At 40.4% G+C, this 14,435-nt stretch overlaps 1 protein-coding gene across 1 annotated transcript in view; it reads right to left on the bottom strand.

Annotated features, from left to right (window-relative positions):
* Nucleotides 1–14,435, bottom strand: part of LOC126456345 (uncharacterized) — a 52,012-nt gene that overhangs the window by 18,913 nt on the left and 18,664 nt on the right. The window contains exon 2 of the mRNA XM_050092097.1: nt 6,700–6,852. Coding sequence (XP_049948054.1) covers nt 6,700–6,852 — 153 coding nt within the window. The remainder of the gene's footprint in view (nt 1–6,699; nt 6,853–14,435) is intronic.

The following is a 14,435-nucleotide window of genomic DNA, read 5'->3' as shown; positions in this document are numbered from 1 at the left end:
GGAGTAGCCATCGAGCAAACAAAAATAAAGCGATGGTCCATTCATGGAACCGGTCCATTGATGGCAACATTACCCAAACTGTTCTTGCTACAAGGATTTTAGATAAATTTCCGGAAAAATATCAAGTACGCACAATTATGACTTCTACTTGATAAATTTATTGATTGCCTTATGAAGACAGGTTGTTTACTTAGACTTCCGGAGTTGAATGATTCCTTAGTAAGTATCAGATTAGTTAGGTGACATAAAGTTGCAGTGACTGCAAGCCAGGTAGAGTGGACAACTACATAAATCTGTTCGGAGGTCATTGAAACTTCCGAGGTCAAATCAAAAAAGATTTTCTTTTTTTCTTCAAAACCTTCATGACGTAGCACACATTATTGTTTTGAAGCTCTTTACTGTCGAAAAAGATAACCAGTTTCTGATCAGTGGAAGTTAATGAAAGGGCTAAATTGGTTCATGCATTGAATCAGTCATCAGTTATTTGAGAAAGTGTACTTCTGATCAAGTACAGGCAGCCGTTAACAGATGAGAGTGAAACGAATGTGAAATTCAACAAATCATTAAATACGCGTTATTGTACTTAAAACATAAATGTTACACACAAAACACAAATGTTACACACAAATGTATTTGAAAATAAAGAAAATTAAAGTTCAATATTATGAGAAGGAAAGTTGCTACTCACCATATAGCGGAGATGCTGAGCCGCAGATAGGTACAACAAAAAGATTTTCACACTTCAAGCTTTCAGCCAATGGATGGAATGTAATAATATTATGAGAAGGAAAGTTGCTACTCGCCATAGAGCGGAGATGCTTGGACGCAGATAGGCACAAGAAAAAGATTTTCGCACTTAATGGTGGAAAGCTTTAAGTGTGAAAGCACTCTTTTCACGCAAACTATTAGCTCTAGAGGAAAAATGAACAGAAGCTTTTCTTGCAGGAAATTTAATGTAGTTTGATTTTGTACTCGGACCCGATTTCACCTGAGGCCACGGTTTTCGAATTATCCAAGAGAAGCATACAACAGTGACCTCAAACGCAGCTCCACGTACCTGCACCCCTCTCTCCCCCCCCCCCCTCCCCCCACACACACACACTCACTCCTCTGCGGTCAGGATTTTTAGTATTCCATCCTTTTAGTCTTCATTGACTGGGCTATTACGCCACTGATTTAATGAAGTATTTCTTTAATATTATTAATCTAAACATTCGCGTGAGGATAATTAAAGAAAATAGACTTTTGTAAACGTAATACAAAAATTAATTCTGTTTACAATTATTCGATCTAAATCCTTACAAGCACCGTAGTTCTGCAGTAAGAAGGGCATTTAATTGAGAGGTGAAATTTACACAATCTGTAAATGCATGACTAAGACGGCGTAGTAGTAGCCCAGTCAAAGAAGACGCAAAAAAACGTCGAATATGAGAAATAATTCATGTAGTCACAAATTACAGAGGTAGGAGGGAATGCTATGAACAATGCACTAAAGATCCCGACCGATGGAAGTAAATGTAGGAGTTAGGATGCGTTTCAAGGTTACAGTTGTACGTTTTTCTTGAATAATTCGATAACCGCAGCCTCTAGCGAAAGCGTAGTTCAGTATAGAATTAAAATACATTCAGTTTCCTACATGAAAGATGCTGTTGATTTTTTCTCTCGGGTTAGGTGTTAGCGCGGAGAGAGTGAGAGAATATTGAAACTATCGGGCGACGGGCAAGTACTATAGCTTAAGTGACTTTTGTGGCATATGTGATGTTGTCTCACGACTTGCTAAACCACAAGTGTCCTGTATCAGTTGTCCGTCTCGATTTCCACAACACAGTTGTGGTACGTTGTAAACAGTCTGCACCCTACGCATCATTTGTCTTCACAATGGTGCGGGGATTCGACTGCGGCAGAACTCCTGATCCTCATTTGTGAGCGAACATTTGAAAGCGAAGTTCAGCATTTCTACTTCTGCTATGTTACAGTCAGTTTCCGTTTCTGTACTGTCCATGAATGTTTGGACACTAACTTTGGTGCCACTGAAATGGTTAAAATAGGATTGGAATCTCTTTAGGTATTGCGAGAAAAATCTTACAATAAGATTCTGCTACGATAGTCGCTGAAGGCTTCACTTGCTGTCTTTTGACAGACAAATGCACTTAATTTGTGATCTCTCTATATAGCGAATGATTTTGTTAAATGAGGACAAACTGCTGGAAATAGTCCCTGAGGGGAGGTACACCCACCTGAAGGTGGAAATAAAAGACATTTGACAGAGTATGTTTCAGTGATTAAAAGCACATATAACAAACACGCCAAGTGAGTGGGAATGTTCTGGTGGTTTCACCTGTGGACACCCAGGCCTTTTGGTCAGCTACACAATTCATATTTTGTTGAGCACCTTCACGTAGCACACGTATAAATAATTCTTTCTCAATGCGAATTCATCTGGAACTGGATGTGTTCTGCACTGCTCCAAGAACTACCTGAAGCATGGATCCTTCAGCTTCTTCAGTGGGGAGTTCCAAGATACCGTCATCTCACACAAATCATTGAAGGATGATTGCACAGTTGAAGATGGACCTACACTCAAATACCAGCGTTTGTCTGCTATAATTTTCAGCACTTCTCTTTACACAGTTGCTATGTTTGACGGTATTACAATGTTTTTCCACATTAAAGCACGGTTCTGCACTAAATTTAACTTCACGTAGTTTGCAAAATAATATTTCCTCGTCAGTGCTGAAGAACGCCTCACCAAACTCACGAACAATACCTCGAAACTTTATGCTGTTAGAGCACTTTACCTTCGGCACGTTGAACCAAGCTGAGTTTGTATTCACAACGAATCGTGTCACCACATGTGCGACATTCATTACGACGGAAATAGTCTCTGTGGCTTCGAAAAGCTTTGTCGACCACGCGCAACCACGCCTTAAGCAAACGAATCGGCTAGTGTGCTGCGCTGCTTGCCTACTATAGTATAACCTGAAACATTGTCATGTGATCAGCATGTTCATGTTTTTATTCTTGTGTCCTTAAAAATACGACAAATACACCAATTTCGGCAAATATTGGCCGAAATATGACCTACGAAAAAGTTATCCGAAATATGAGCCATTACTAAACAAGGTGAAAGTACGACTTTATACGGACAGAAGAAATACATTCTATACACTATAACACATGGATTCGCGCTTAATTGATGTAAAATTAAATTAAAGTGGGCTGGGACAGTTCCGATTTTCTGAGTTCAGTCCCCCAGTCCCTGTTGGGTTATGCCGGGAAGCCTAAATGTTCCTGTTTATAGAAATAAAATAAAATTCTCGGTCATGTGAAGTTTCAACATGTAAGTTTTTATGTTTCTAGCAAGTATCCATGCTTTATTTCAATATAGTATTCCTGATCTAATATACCATGACGGGCTGTGTTATGAAATGTGTGCACACAACCTATCTGATAATGCGTTCGAGATCTTCAATAATATTTGCGCTGAAGTTTGTATTAGAGGCCTAATGAGCTGTATTTGCTTATCGGTAACCTTAATGCTTTCACGGGCATTTCGTTGTCATAAATAGTGTAGGACTTATGACGCAGCAGTACTGAAGACAGAAAGACAGCATTTTACAGCTTTAGAGGTTGAAGAAGCACTTCATGATTTAAGAATGAATATGAATGAAAAACGAATCACTATATTCATAGCTCAAGTTACAAGAAGTGATTCAAGGAAACTTGAATCTGAGCGAGATATAAAATTTATTAATATCACTAAAACAGCCTGTACATTGTATCATAGCAATGCACAATACACTGAACAGTGGACGGATCAGTTAATGCATTTTCATGCTAGATGTGGGTTCTTTTGCACAATGTACCTACATGGGATGAGGTACAAAAATGCTACGAGTCTCTTAAAAACGTGTTACCAAAGTGCAAAATTAATAATTATTACTTGCTCCTAGAATGCGTTAATATGCATCAGTCTGTCATATCTCAGCAAACGGAGAAACAGAACACAGAAAAAACTGTCAGTGACTTGTGTTGGGTACAAATGTTACAGCGCTTCACATTCAGACATACATCTTATGAAAATATTTGTAACATGTGGAGTTTGTGTTATGCATTCCCGATACAAATGCTGCAGTCGAGCGTGTATTTTCTTTGATGAATAAGACACAGGCATCAGAACTCAAATGAAAGTTGACTTTGAAAACAATAATGATGCTGAACTGGAGTCATCTGGAATTCTACGACTTCTTAAAGGGATGAAAATATGTACTGAATTAAATTCGGTTTGGTGGCAGGAATGAATTAAATCTGTGTGTTGTGTTCTGTTTGCTGACTATTAAGATTTAAGTGTATTATAAGTATACAGTAACTATGAATGCGCCTATGTTTAAGATTATGTTTGTTGTATCATCATTTGGTGCCTACTATTCATTTCGTTGTAAGCCATAATAATGTCTAACGATTACATAGAATTATTTCATCCTGAACACTCGGCAATTATAAAAATGTTCCTATTTTCGAGTCCCAGAAATCTGGTTACCTTACTGAAGTTCAGGGAAAAAATCTGAATTACCATTAAAATCCTGGCCCTACTTATTACTTACGGACTTGCCACCGCGGCGATCTTGTAGCAAAAACACCATTCACGCCCTCTTGAGGCTGGAGTTAAAACATTACTCCAGAGGGAATATTCCCACTTGCTAGATCTCATTTGTGCTTTCAATCTTTTATCTCCATCTCCGAGTTGGTATACTTCCCTTGGAACCCATTTATGGCTATATGTCCGAACATCCTTTTCTGTTCATTATACTGTCAGGAGTCGTTTCCTGCAGTTTGTTCCCATTTAGAAAAATTAGCCTTTATAGCCTATGTTTTGTTTTACCTCTACTGTGCTGTAATCGCTGTTCCTTTATGAGTTTCGTAGCAGATGCTGTACACCATGAAGAGTCCCTCCCATCATGTACTGTTGTATTAGGCACGCAACTATCCAATTCTTGCCCAACTACTCTTCTAATCTGAATTGACTTTAGCTCCTTTTATTGTACAGCGTGAGCCAGAAGTGAAGATCGGAAAGTATTCAAATAATTTATCGTATGCTTTCACGGTTACATGGGTCTGGAAATGTATTCTAAAGTGAAAATAATGTTCCCTGGTCATAGTACGTCTTTTTCTGCTAGAGGTCACTCTCAGACTGTAATTGCTTGGCGTCAAATTAAAACAACGCAGGCGTCGCTCCATGAAAATACGGTATGTGATCGTGTTGTTTTGCTTGTGGTTCTGGCGAATGCTACGGCACGTAATCGTATTCTGTTCTTGTGTCAAGGTGATACTGCTGTAACCATTCTTGTTATAATGATCGATACAAGCAGATTTACAACTGAGGAACGTGTTCTTCTTTGTGTATGGGTGCATGAAAAGTATCGAACGGGTGAGGCTTATGATGAAATTAGAGAAACCATTTTTAATCGCTTCAAGAAAGAATCCCAGATGGATGCTAATTCTCGGAAATTGGAAAGAAAGGCCTTTGAAACCGAGTTTGTGACAAATGCATCATTCACTAGCAGAATCAACACCGAAGCTGTTGACGGAGATGAACATGCCCGGAACTTTCGTGCGTCGTTGGATGAAGAAAGAAGGTTACCATTCATTTCGATAGGGCAGCATCAATGAGAACGAAGATCAGCATACAGAGAGAGTTTGAAATATGTAATTAATGTTTAGTAACATTCGTTTCTGTGTTATCACCTTCTTGCGTGTATCTTTTTCTATTAAACACAATTTCTGCTAAATCTCGGGACTCGTTTCATCTTCCTTGTTGCATTTTATGATGCTTCTTCTTTCAATACAATAGCATTAAACATTTCCGATCGTGACTTATGGCCCATCCTATACGGGTTACAGGAGTTCCCCCCTGTACATACAGTCTTGAACATGCAAATTATGACGCCAATAATAGCAGTTTGCTTAGTTAGCGTCTTCTATACTATAACAGGGAACAAACTGACAGTGATGGGCGGTCTCAAACGTTTTGTGGATTAGACGACGTTATACGGTGCAATTATAATATTTTGACGAAATGTGAGACTATTACAAGGGGCTCTTAATGTAGGGAAATACATTGTACCTCCAAAAAGTATGAGTAATTGGTCGACTAGTTAGTCATGTCATGCAAGAATCGGGAGGTCATGTAAACAACATGTTCCAATTATTGGGGGTACTAGAAAACTACAGTTTGTTTACGAAAGAAACTGGTTACTTAACAATTGTATTACTTATGCTAGAACACTGCTCACGTACGTAGGTCAGACTGACAGAGAACAACAAAAGAAAGACAGACAGAGCCGGTGAGTTCAGTCAGCCCTGTGCCCCTGGGGCGCGAATGTACTAGACGCAGAATCAGTGGCAGACCTTTGAAGAGGGCCCAAATGACTTGCGCACACTTGGCAGCTCCAAGAACCTGCCTCGAGGATAGATTCTGAGCATATTCATTAACTCCCTGAATATTCGAATGCTTCCTGCAGAAACCGCGGAGGCTTAATTAGGTAGACAACAGCTTGTACAGAGGGTTGAAAACAAACATTTTTCTGAAGTTCCATGTGTGAAAGAGACCAGTGTAATGACACGAAACATTCACCGGCCTGCAGTTTTCAGATAACGTGTGTGGTATGGCTATTGTTGCTGTTGCTGCTTTACACTTACTATTGTGTCTTCAGGCACGTCCTCCAAGATTTCGACCATACCGTCCACGTACGAACATTCCTTACTCCATTTCTCCACGTTGATATCGATGATGTTGAAAAACTTTGAGCTCGCGTTCGTAATAACTTCATTGATGACAAAGTAGAAATCACGCTGAAACAGACAACAGACAGTACTTACTGGTTAGATAACATTTTGGGACTACAATCACTATTTTACATCTTGGTTTGACTTGGACAAGAAGGCATGTTAACGATCTTTTTTAATAAAATGGTTTTTGAAAATCTTTGCGTGTTCAAACACAATGACGTTTTACTAACTTGTAGCTAGCCACATAAGTTTTTGTTTTAATGTAATCACAGTTATTATGCCAGTACTACGAGAGATTAAACATAAACATCATAACAGCACTGCTAAAACTACTGAAACTAACTTATTTCAAAAGGTTGTTCGAAAATTCCTGTTGATGAAACACCCTATGTAGTGAAGGATTACAGAGTAGGAGCGTCGTGAAGATGTAACACAAATAAATAATAATAAAACACCTCCGTCGTTTCACAACAAACCCGCCATTACAGTGTTCTGTTTTCTTTTTTTTCCCTAAAAAATCGCTCGCAAAATCTCTGCAACAATTAATATTAATCTCTTATTCCATTTCTAAGCTCAAAATCTCACTCATTATGGACGTATGGCCACTCAGTTTTTCAGGCTAACTAATGGAAAATTTTAGTGCACAACACTGAAACCAAAAATATTTTTGTGAGAGTGCGACGTGGATGACTAAAACAGTACTATATCTGCTAATAGCTTACAAAACTAACGGAAAAGCGTCGTCTTGAATTCGTACCAATGCAAATGATTTTGAGCGTGGCGTAAAATAACAGTACTAATAAAATTACATACAATTTTTATTCATAGAAAGTATAAGATAATACATTAACTGAAAGCTTCTGGCAGATAAGAACTGTGCGCTGGACAGGAACTCGAGGGTGGAATGAACTAATAATTTTCTTAAAAGTTAATTTGATTAAAAGCCAGTGTCTTTGATTAAAACAAAAACTGCCTAAAAAGTTCGAACAATACTCGTGCCACTATACGCGGTATTTTTAACACTGTATCCAGTCTTCTGATGGACGATCAAAGAAGAACCCATTACATGTAAGACACTGCTGTAAGCATTCGTGTTCCACCTGTGCTTCCTTATCAGTCATCGTCTATTCATATGTGAGCTTGTTAAAACACTTGTACCTAGTGTACTGTGAATTTTCTTTTTCTTTTTATCAGGTGGTCAGACCGAGTTGGACATTTCTGGGCAGTGGCATCACCATGTGAGGTTTTAGTGTCTCGCATTATGTAGGGTTGTTAGAATCATTAGGGTGCCAGAGGAATGAAGTTAACCTAAGTGGTTAGTCAGCTATCTCCGCTTTTCAATTTGCTTCAGTCCTTCTCTTCTGTGTGGTCAGACACTTTTCGGTACCCGACTGAATGCGCTCTCTGTAATGCTCAGGGTATGCATGCGAAGGTATGAAAGCACAAGGACATTGCATCTTGGTAACATGCGTATTTCTGTCGAAATGGGAAGAAGTGAGTGGCCTCGACTCCACGGACTGGCAGCGGCGAGCCTTCTTCTAGGGTGGTTTCACTGGAGGTACGTCTGCTCAGCTCAACTGCTAGCTATCGTATAATGATGAAGGAGAAACACCGACATCAACTGCATGAGAGCACTGAAATAATTCAGTGGCGATAAGTGAAAACTTGTGCTGGACCGGGACTCGAACATGGGTTTCCAGTTTTACGCGAGCGGCCGCCACGACCGCTACGGCTATCGGAAAGCTTCCCGTCCAACCCAAATTCCCAACTTTTCGCACACTATTTCTATGGCCCCCTCGCCCCCGCCCCCTCATGGCCATTTTCGTCATTGCTCGCATCATCTCGCATGATTCTCGCAAAAGGCCAGACCAGGGTGTATCCACACTGAAGATATCATGAAATGAGGTCACGATTTAGATATTACTGTCGTGTGAATGGTTTCTGGACTTTCGGGCATGTCCGTGCCTTGACAGTATTTCATTATATGTTCTGTGTGGGTGCACACTAGGGCCGATCTCTTGCGGGAACCGTGAGCGATTCCGTGAGCAATGGGGAAAATGAAAAGGGGGCGCTACGGAAGTAGCACGCGACAAGTCGGGGATTTGTGTTGGACAGGAAACGTGCTCGGATAGCCGAAGCGCTGAAGGCCAATGCTCGCGTAAAACGGGAAATCCAGGTTCCAATCCCGGTCCAGCACAAATTTTCATTTATCGCCATTGAATTATTTCAGTGCCTCGTGCGGCTGGCGTCGGTTTTTGACTTTAGGGTGGTCCATTGAAAGAGACCGGGCCAAATATCTCACGAAATAAGCGTCAAACGAGGAAACTACAAAGAACGAAACTTGCCTAGCTTGTAGGGGGAAACCAGATGGCGCTATGGTTGGCCCCCTAGATGGCGCTGCCATAGGTCAAACTGATATCAACTGCGTTTTTTAAAATAGGAACCCCCATTTTTATTACATATTCGTGTAGTACGTAAAGAAATATAAATGTTTTAGTAGGACCACTTTTTTCGCTTTGTGATAGATAACGCTGTAATAGTCACAAACGTATAAGTACGTGATATCACGTAACATTCCGCCAGTGCGGACGGTATTTACTTCGTGATACATTACCCATGTTAAAATGGACCGTTTACCAATAGCGGGAAAGGTCGATATCGTGTTGATGTACGGCTATTGTGGTCAAAATGCCCAATGGGCGTGTGCTTTGTACGCTGCTCGGTATCCTGGACGACATCATCCAAGTGTCCGGACCGTTCGCCGGATAGTTACGTTATTTAAGGAAACAGGAAGTGTTCAGCCACATGTGAAACGTCAACCACGACCTGCAACAAATTTTTATGCCCAAGTAGGTGTTTTAGCTGCTGTCGCGGCTAATCCGCACATCAGTAGCAGACAAAGTGCGCGAGAATCGGGAATCTCAAAAACGTCGGTGTTGAGAATGCTACAACATCGATTGCACCCGTACCATATTTCTATGCACCAGGAATTGCATGGTGACGACTTTGAACGTCGCGTACAGTTCGACCATTGGGCACAAGAGAAATTACGGGACGATGACAGATTTTTTGCACGCGTTCTATTTAGCGATGAAGCGTCATTAACCAACAGCGGTAACGTAAACCGGCATAATATGCGCTATTGGGCAACGGAGAATCCACGATGGCTGCGACAAGTGGAATATCAGCGACCTTGGCGGGTTAATGTATGGTGCAGCATTATGGGAGGAAGGGTAATGGACCCCCTTTTTATCGATGGCAATCTAAACGGTGCAATGTATGCTGATTTCCTACGTAATGTTCTACCGATGTTACTACAAGATGTTTCACTGCATGAGAGAATGGCGATGTACTTCCAACATGATGGATGTCCAGCACATAGCTCGCGTACTGTTGAAGAGGTATTGAATAGCTTATTTTATGACAAGTGGATTGGTCGTCGAAGCACCATACCGTGGCCCGCACGTTCACCGGATCTGACGTCCCCGGATTTCTTTCTGTGTGGAAAGTTGAAGCATATTTGCCATCGTAGTCCGACAACGCCTTGATAAGGTGCGTCAGCACATTGTCAATGCATGTGCGAACATTACGGAAGACGAACTACTCGCTGTTGAGAAGAATGTCGTTATAAGTATTGCCAAATGGATTGAGGTTGACGGACATCATTTCGAGCATTTATTGCATTAATGTGGTATTTACAGGTAATCACGCTGTAACAGCATGCGTTCCCAGAAATGATAAGTTCACAAAGGTACATGTATCACATTGGAACAACCGAAATAAAATGTTCCAACGTACCTACGTTCTGTATTTTAATTAAAAATGCCAACCTGTCACCAACTGTTCGTCTAAGATTGTGAGCCACATGCTTGTGACTATTACAGCGCCATCTATCACAAAGCGAAAAAAGGGTCCAACAAAAAAATTCATATTTCTTTACGTACTACACGAACATGTAATAAAAATGGAGGTTCCTATATAAAAAAAACGCAGTTGATATCCGTTTGACCTATGGCAGCGCCATATAGCGGGCGAACCATAGCGCCATCTGGTTTCCACCTTCAACCTAGACAAGTTTTGTTCTTTGTAATTTCTTCGTTTGTCGCCTATTTACTGAGATATTTGGCCCAGTCACGATCAATGGACCACCCTATATATATATATATATATATATATATATATATATATATATATATATATATATATTGGGTGATCAAAAAGTCATTATATATTTGAAAACTGAATAAATCACGGAATAATGTAAATAGAGAGGTACAAATTGACACACATGCTTGGAGTGACATGGGGTTTTATTAGAACCAAAAAAATACAAACGTTCAAAAAATGTCCGACAGACATATATATATACATATATATATATATCAGCAGAGTCATGACTGTGTTGTGTCCGAAAGAACAGACACCACTCATGTAATAACAGTATCTGAATATAAGTTGGAGATTCCCAGGAAACACTAAGAGGCGGAAACAGCTATCCGATAGCGAAAGGCGACCTGTTAAGAATACTGGATGAACGAATCCACAGACGTTTCTATGATCTACTACAGATCACTATTGTTACTTTTTACGTCTAGACACAATTGCTTCATTCTACCTTCCTGCCACGTCTCCACATCGTCCTACCTTACTGTTACAATTCCTTAGATCCGAATGGCACAAACACACCACTTCACTGGTATGACTTAGGTCAACGGCGGCGGGTCGCATGACATTGTACCAGTCCACACCACCTACAGCGCGCCAAAGCGAGCTGTGCGCCCTTCTAAGGGGCTGACTAGTATTTCGTTCCGTGAGGTTATTGGAACTGAGCTTCAGTGTAGATTGCTTCCCAGATTAACCCACCCAAAACTTCGACAGCCAATATTCACCGTGCGTCAGAATGAATGAAAATGAATAATAATAATAATAATAATAATAATATTTATTCAGCATCCAATAATCAAATACAATCCCTGGAAATAATACAGTTTCAGGACATCATACAGATTATTTTTCTGAATACGTCAGTTTATAAATTACAAACTAAAGATTTCTTTGTATTAATAAATTTTACATTTTGATGCATTTTACATTTGGTAGTATACAATCACAATATTACAAATATTGTTGTTAACAACATTATATTAGTTGTAGGTTACTTAAAACTATGAGCTTGACATACTTACGAAGCACTTTTCGTATAGATATAGTACTCGTCTAGGGAATAAAAAGAGTTTTCAATTAGAATTCTTTTTAGCTGATCTTTTAATTTGTTAGGAAGGGCTGTGAGACTTTTTGGTAGGGCTTTGGCTAGCTTCAGCGCAGCATGAAGTGCATTTTTTCATATAAAGCTGTTCTGTGGCTATTTACATGGTATCTGAACTTTTGCCTTGTATCGTATTGGTGCAGGTCACAGTTGAAATTTGGATTTATTGTTTTCACGAGCAATATAACTTTCCATATGTGTACACCTGTAATGGTAAACACACCTAATTTTGGGAACAGATTCCGACGTGATTCTTTAGGTTTGGCACCACAAATAATTCTAATAACTTTTTCTGTAGTATTAATAATGTGTTGAGGTTGGCTTGAGTTGTTGCACCCCATATTTCTACGGCATAGTTTAAATTTGATGAGAACAGGGCATGATAATCAGTTTTTAGAACTCCCATACCTTTACAATATTTGCTAATCATATTTGTAGCAAATACATTCTTCGACAGCTTACAGGCTAAGGAATCGATATGCATGTCCCATTTGAGACTGCCCTGGATTGTAATTCCCAAGAACTTTGTCCATTTTTCCTTTTTTACTAGACTTCAGCGTACAAAAATGCTGTAAAAGCCGACAGAGAAATATATACTTATAGGACTCATGCACTTGTAACGAACAGCAATGTACATTCCATAAAGCAGAGTTAAAAAAAATTCATTAGAAAAATCTTATAACTGCGCCTTCATATTAATTCTTTACATAATCAGCATTCACATTTAAGGATTCATCGTATCCTTTAACAACATTGTAGCCGCCGCATGATAGCACCTAGAAGTTCTACGTCGGAGTCAAAGTGTTGAGAGCCAAGCCACTTTCTCATGTGCATAAAGATGTGGATCTAAGTCGTTGCTGTGGAGATGGTCAAAAACGCCCCATTTCAACAGACGCAAGAGATCTTCCACCTGTCGAGCAGAGTGTGGCCACGTTATTTCAAAATTTATTATGCCTCCTAGTTCCATAACATTCACAAATGAGATCCCTTACGTAAGTAAGTAACCATAACCATAAGGTCCTTGTTTTCACAAGGAGGTATGGCGCCACACCACTGACAGCTGTTTTGTCCGTAGAAACACTTGTCCGTTGTTTTGTGGTTCTCAGAAGGAAGTTTTGGAACCCAACGACCTCAGAATTTGCAATACCATAATTGTTCATAAATTATATAATGAAAACCCGATATCTGAGATATCGTGAAATGCAGGTTTTCGCGAATTTCATTTTTGTAAACGTTCTCTACCAACCAGCTGCTATCTATAGACGGACTGCCACGGATCATCACGAACATTTGTCTTCTTAATCTTAAACACAAAATAACTGCCCTCTTAACATGCACGGGGGCTAACGGCCTTGCCATGGTGATAACAACGGTTTTCGTCAGTTCACCGAAGTTAAGCGCTGTCAGGTTTGACCTGCACGTGGATGGGTGATCGCCCGGGTCTGGCGAGCGCTTTTGGTAAGGGGGTGCGCTCAGACGTCGTGAAAAGCTGCTTGATGGAAAAGTAGCGGCTCCAGTCACGAAAACCGACAACGTTCGGTAGTGCGGTATGCTGACCACATGTCCCTCCATATCTGCATCCAGTGAAGCCTGTTGGCTGAGGATGACATTGCGGTCGGCCAGCACCGTTGGACCTTAAGGGGCCTGTTTGGACGGAGTAACATTTGAGCCATATACAGCACAAAATTCATAATTAATGTCTAAAGGTCTGGAACGTTTGTCGTTTAAAAAACGTATTACAGAACAGATTTCACTCTTCATGAAATTTTCGATTGAGAAGCTCATACTGCCTGTAGGCGGATGAGAGGCAATTAGGCTTTTATGCTATCGCAGCTCCAAATAAACTCACCTTCTGCATGCGTCATTGCAGCGGCTGTTACGATTACCCCACTACTTCCTATGATACATGAAGTGGAGGTTCCTGTCTGGATAGCTTTAGTACGACAGTCCTATGATAAAGCTTCGCATCGAATCGAACTGAGCTTGAAAGCAGACATGGGTACGTCGTTTCGCACCGCTTCTACTCTGTGAAAGGTCAACAATGGTAGAGGGTGACGAGTGGTGACCTAGCTGTCTCTCGACATGACAAGATTTCTTCATTGTGTGAGAGATCTGGAGCACGTATTAGCCAGGGCAACATTTCGGCACCTTCTGTATCGAGGTAGATCAGGACAGTACGAGCGACATGTGGTCTTGTATTATCTTGTTGAAGGATAACGTGACGAAGACATCGAAAACAGGCCACAACACTGCCCTTGACATGTCAGATATATAATGGCTGCCGATCGTATTACCGACTATCCGAACGAGAAGTGATCGTGTTGTTTACCCAATGGCATGTCACAACACTAGGTCAGGTTAGGGGCCAGTATGGCTAAGA

Source organism: Schistocerca serialis, chromosome 2, assembly GCF_023864345.2.
Source record: "Schistocerca serialis cubense isolate TAMUIC-IGC-003099 chromosome 2, iqSchSeri2.2, whole genome shotgun sequence".
Lineage (NCBI taxonomy): Eukaryota > Metazoa > Arthropoda > Insecta > Orthoptera > Acrididae > Schistocerca > Schistocerca serialis.
Note: the sequence above shows the minus strand (reverse complement) of the source record. Positions and strands in the feature narration are given on the sequence as shown.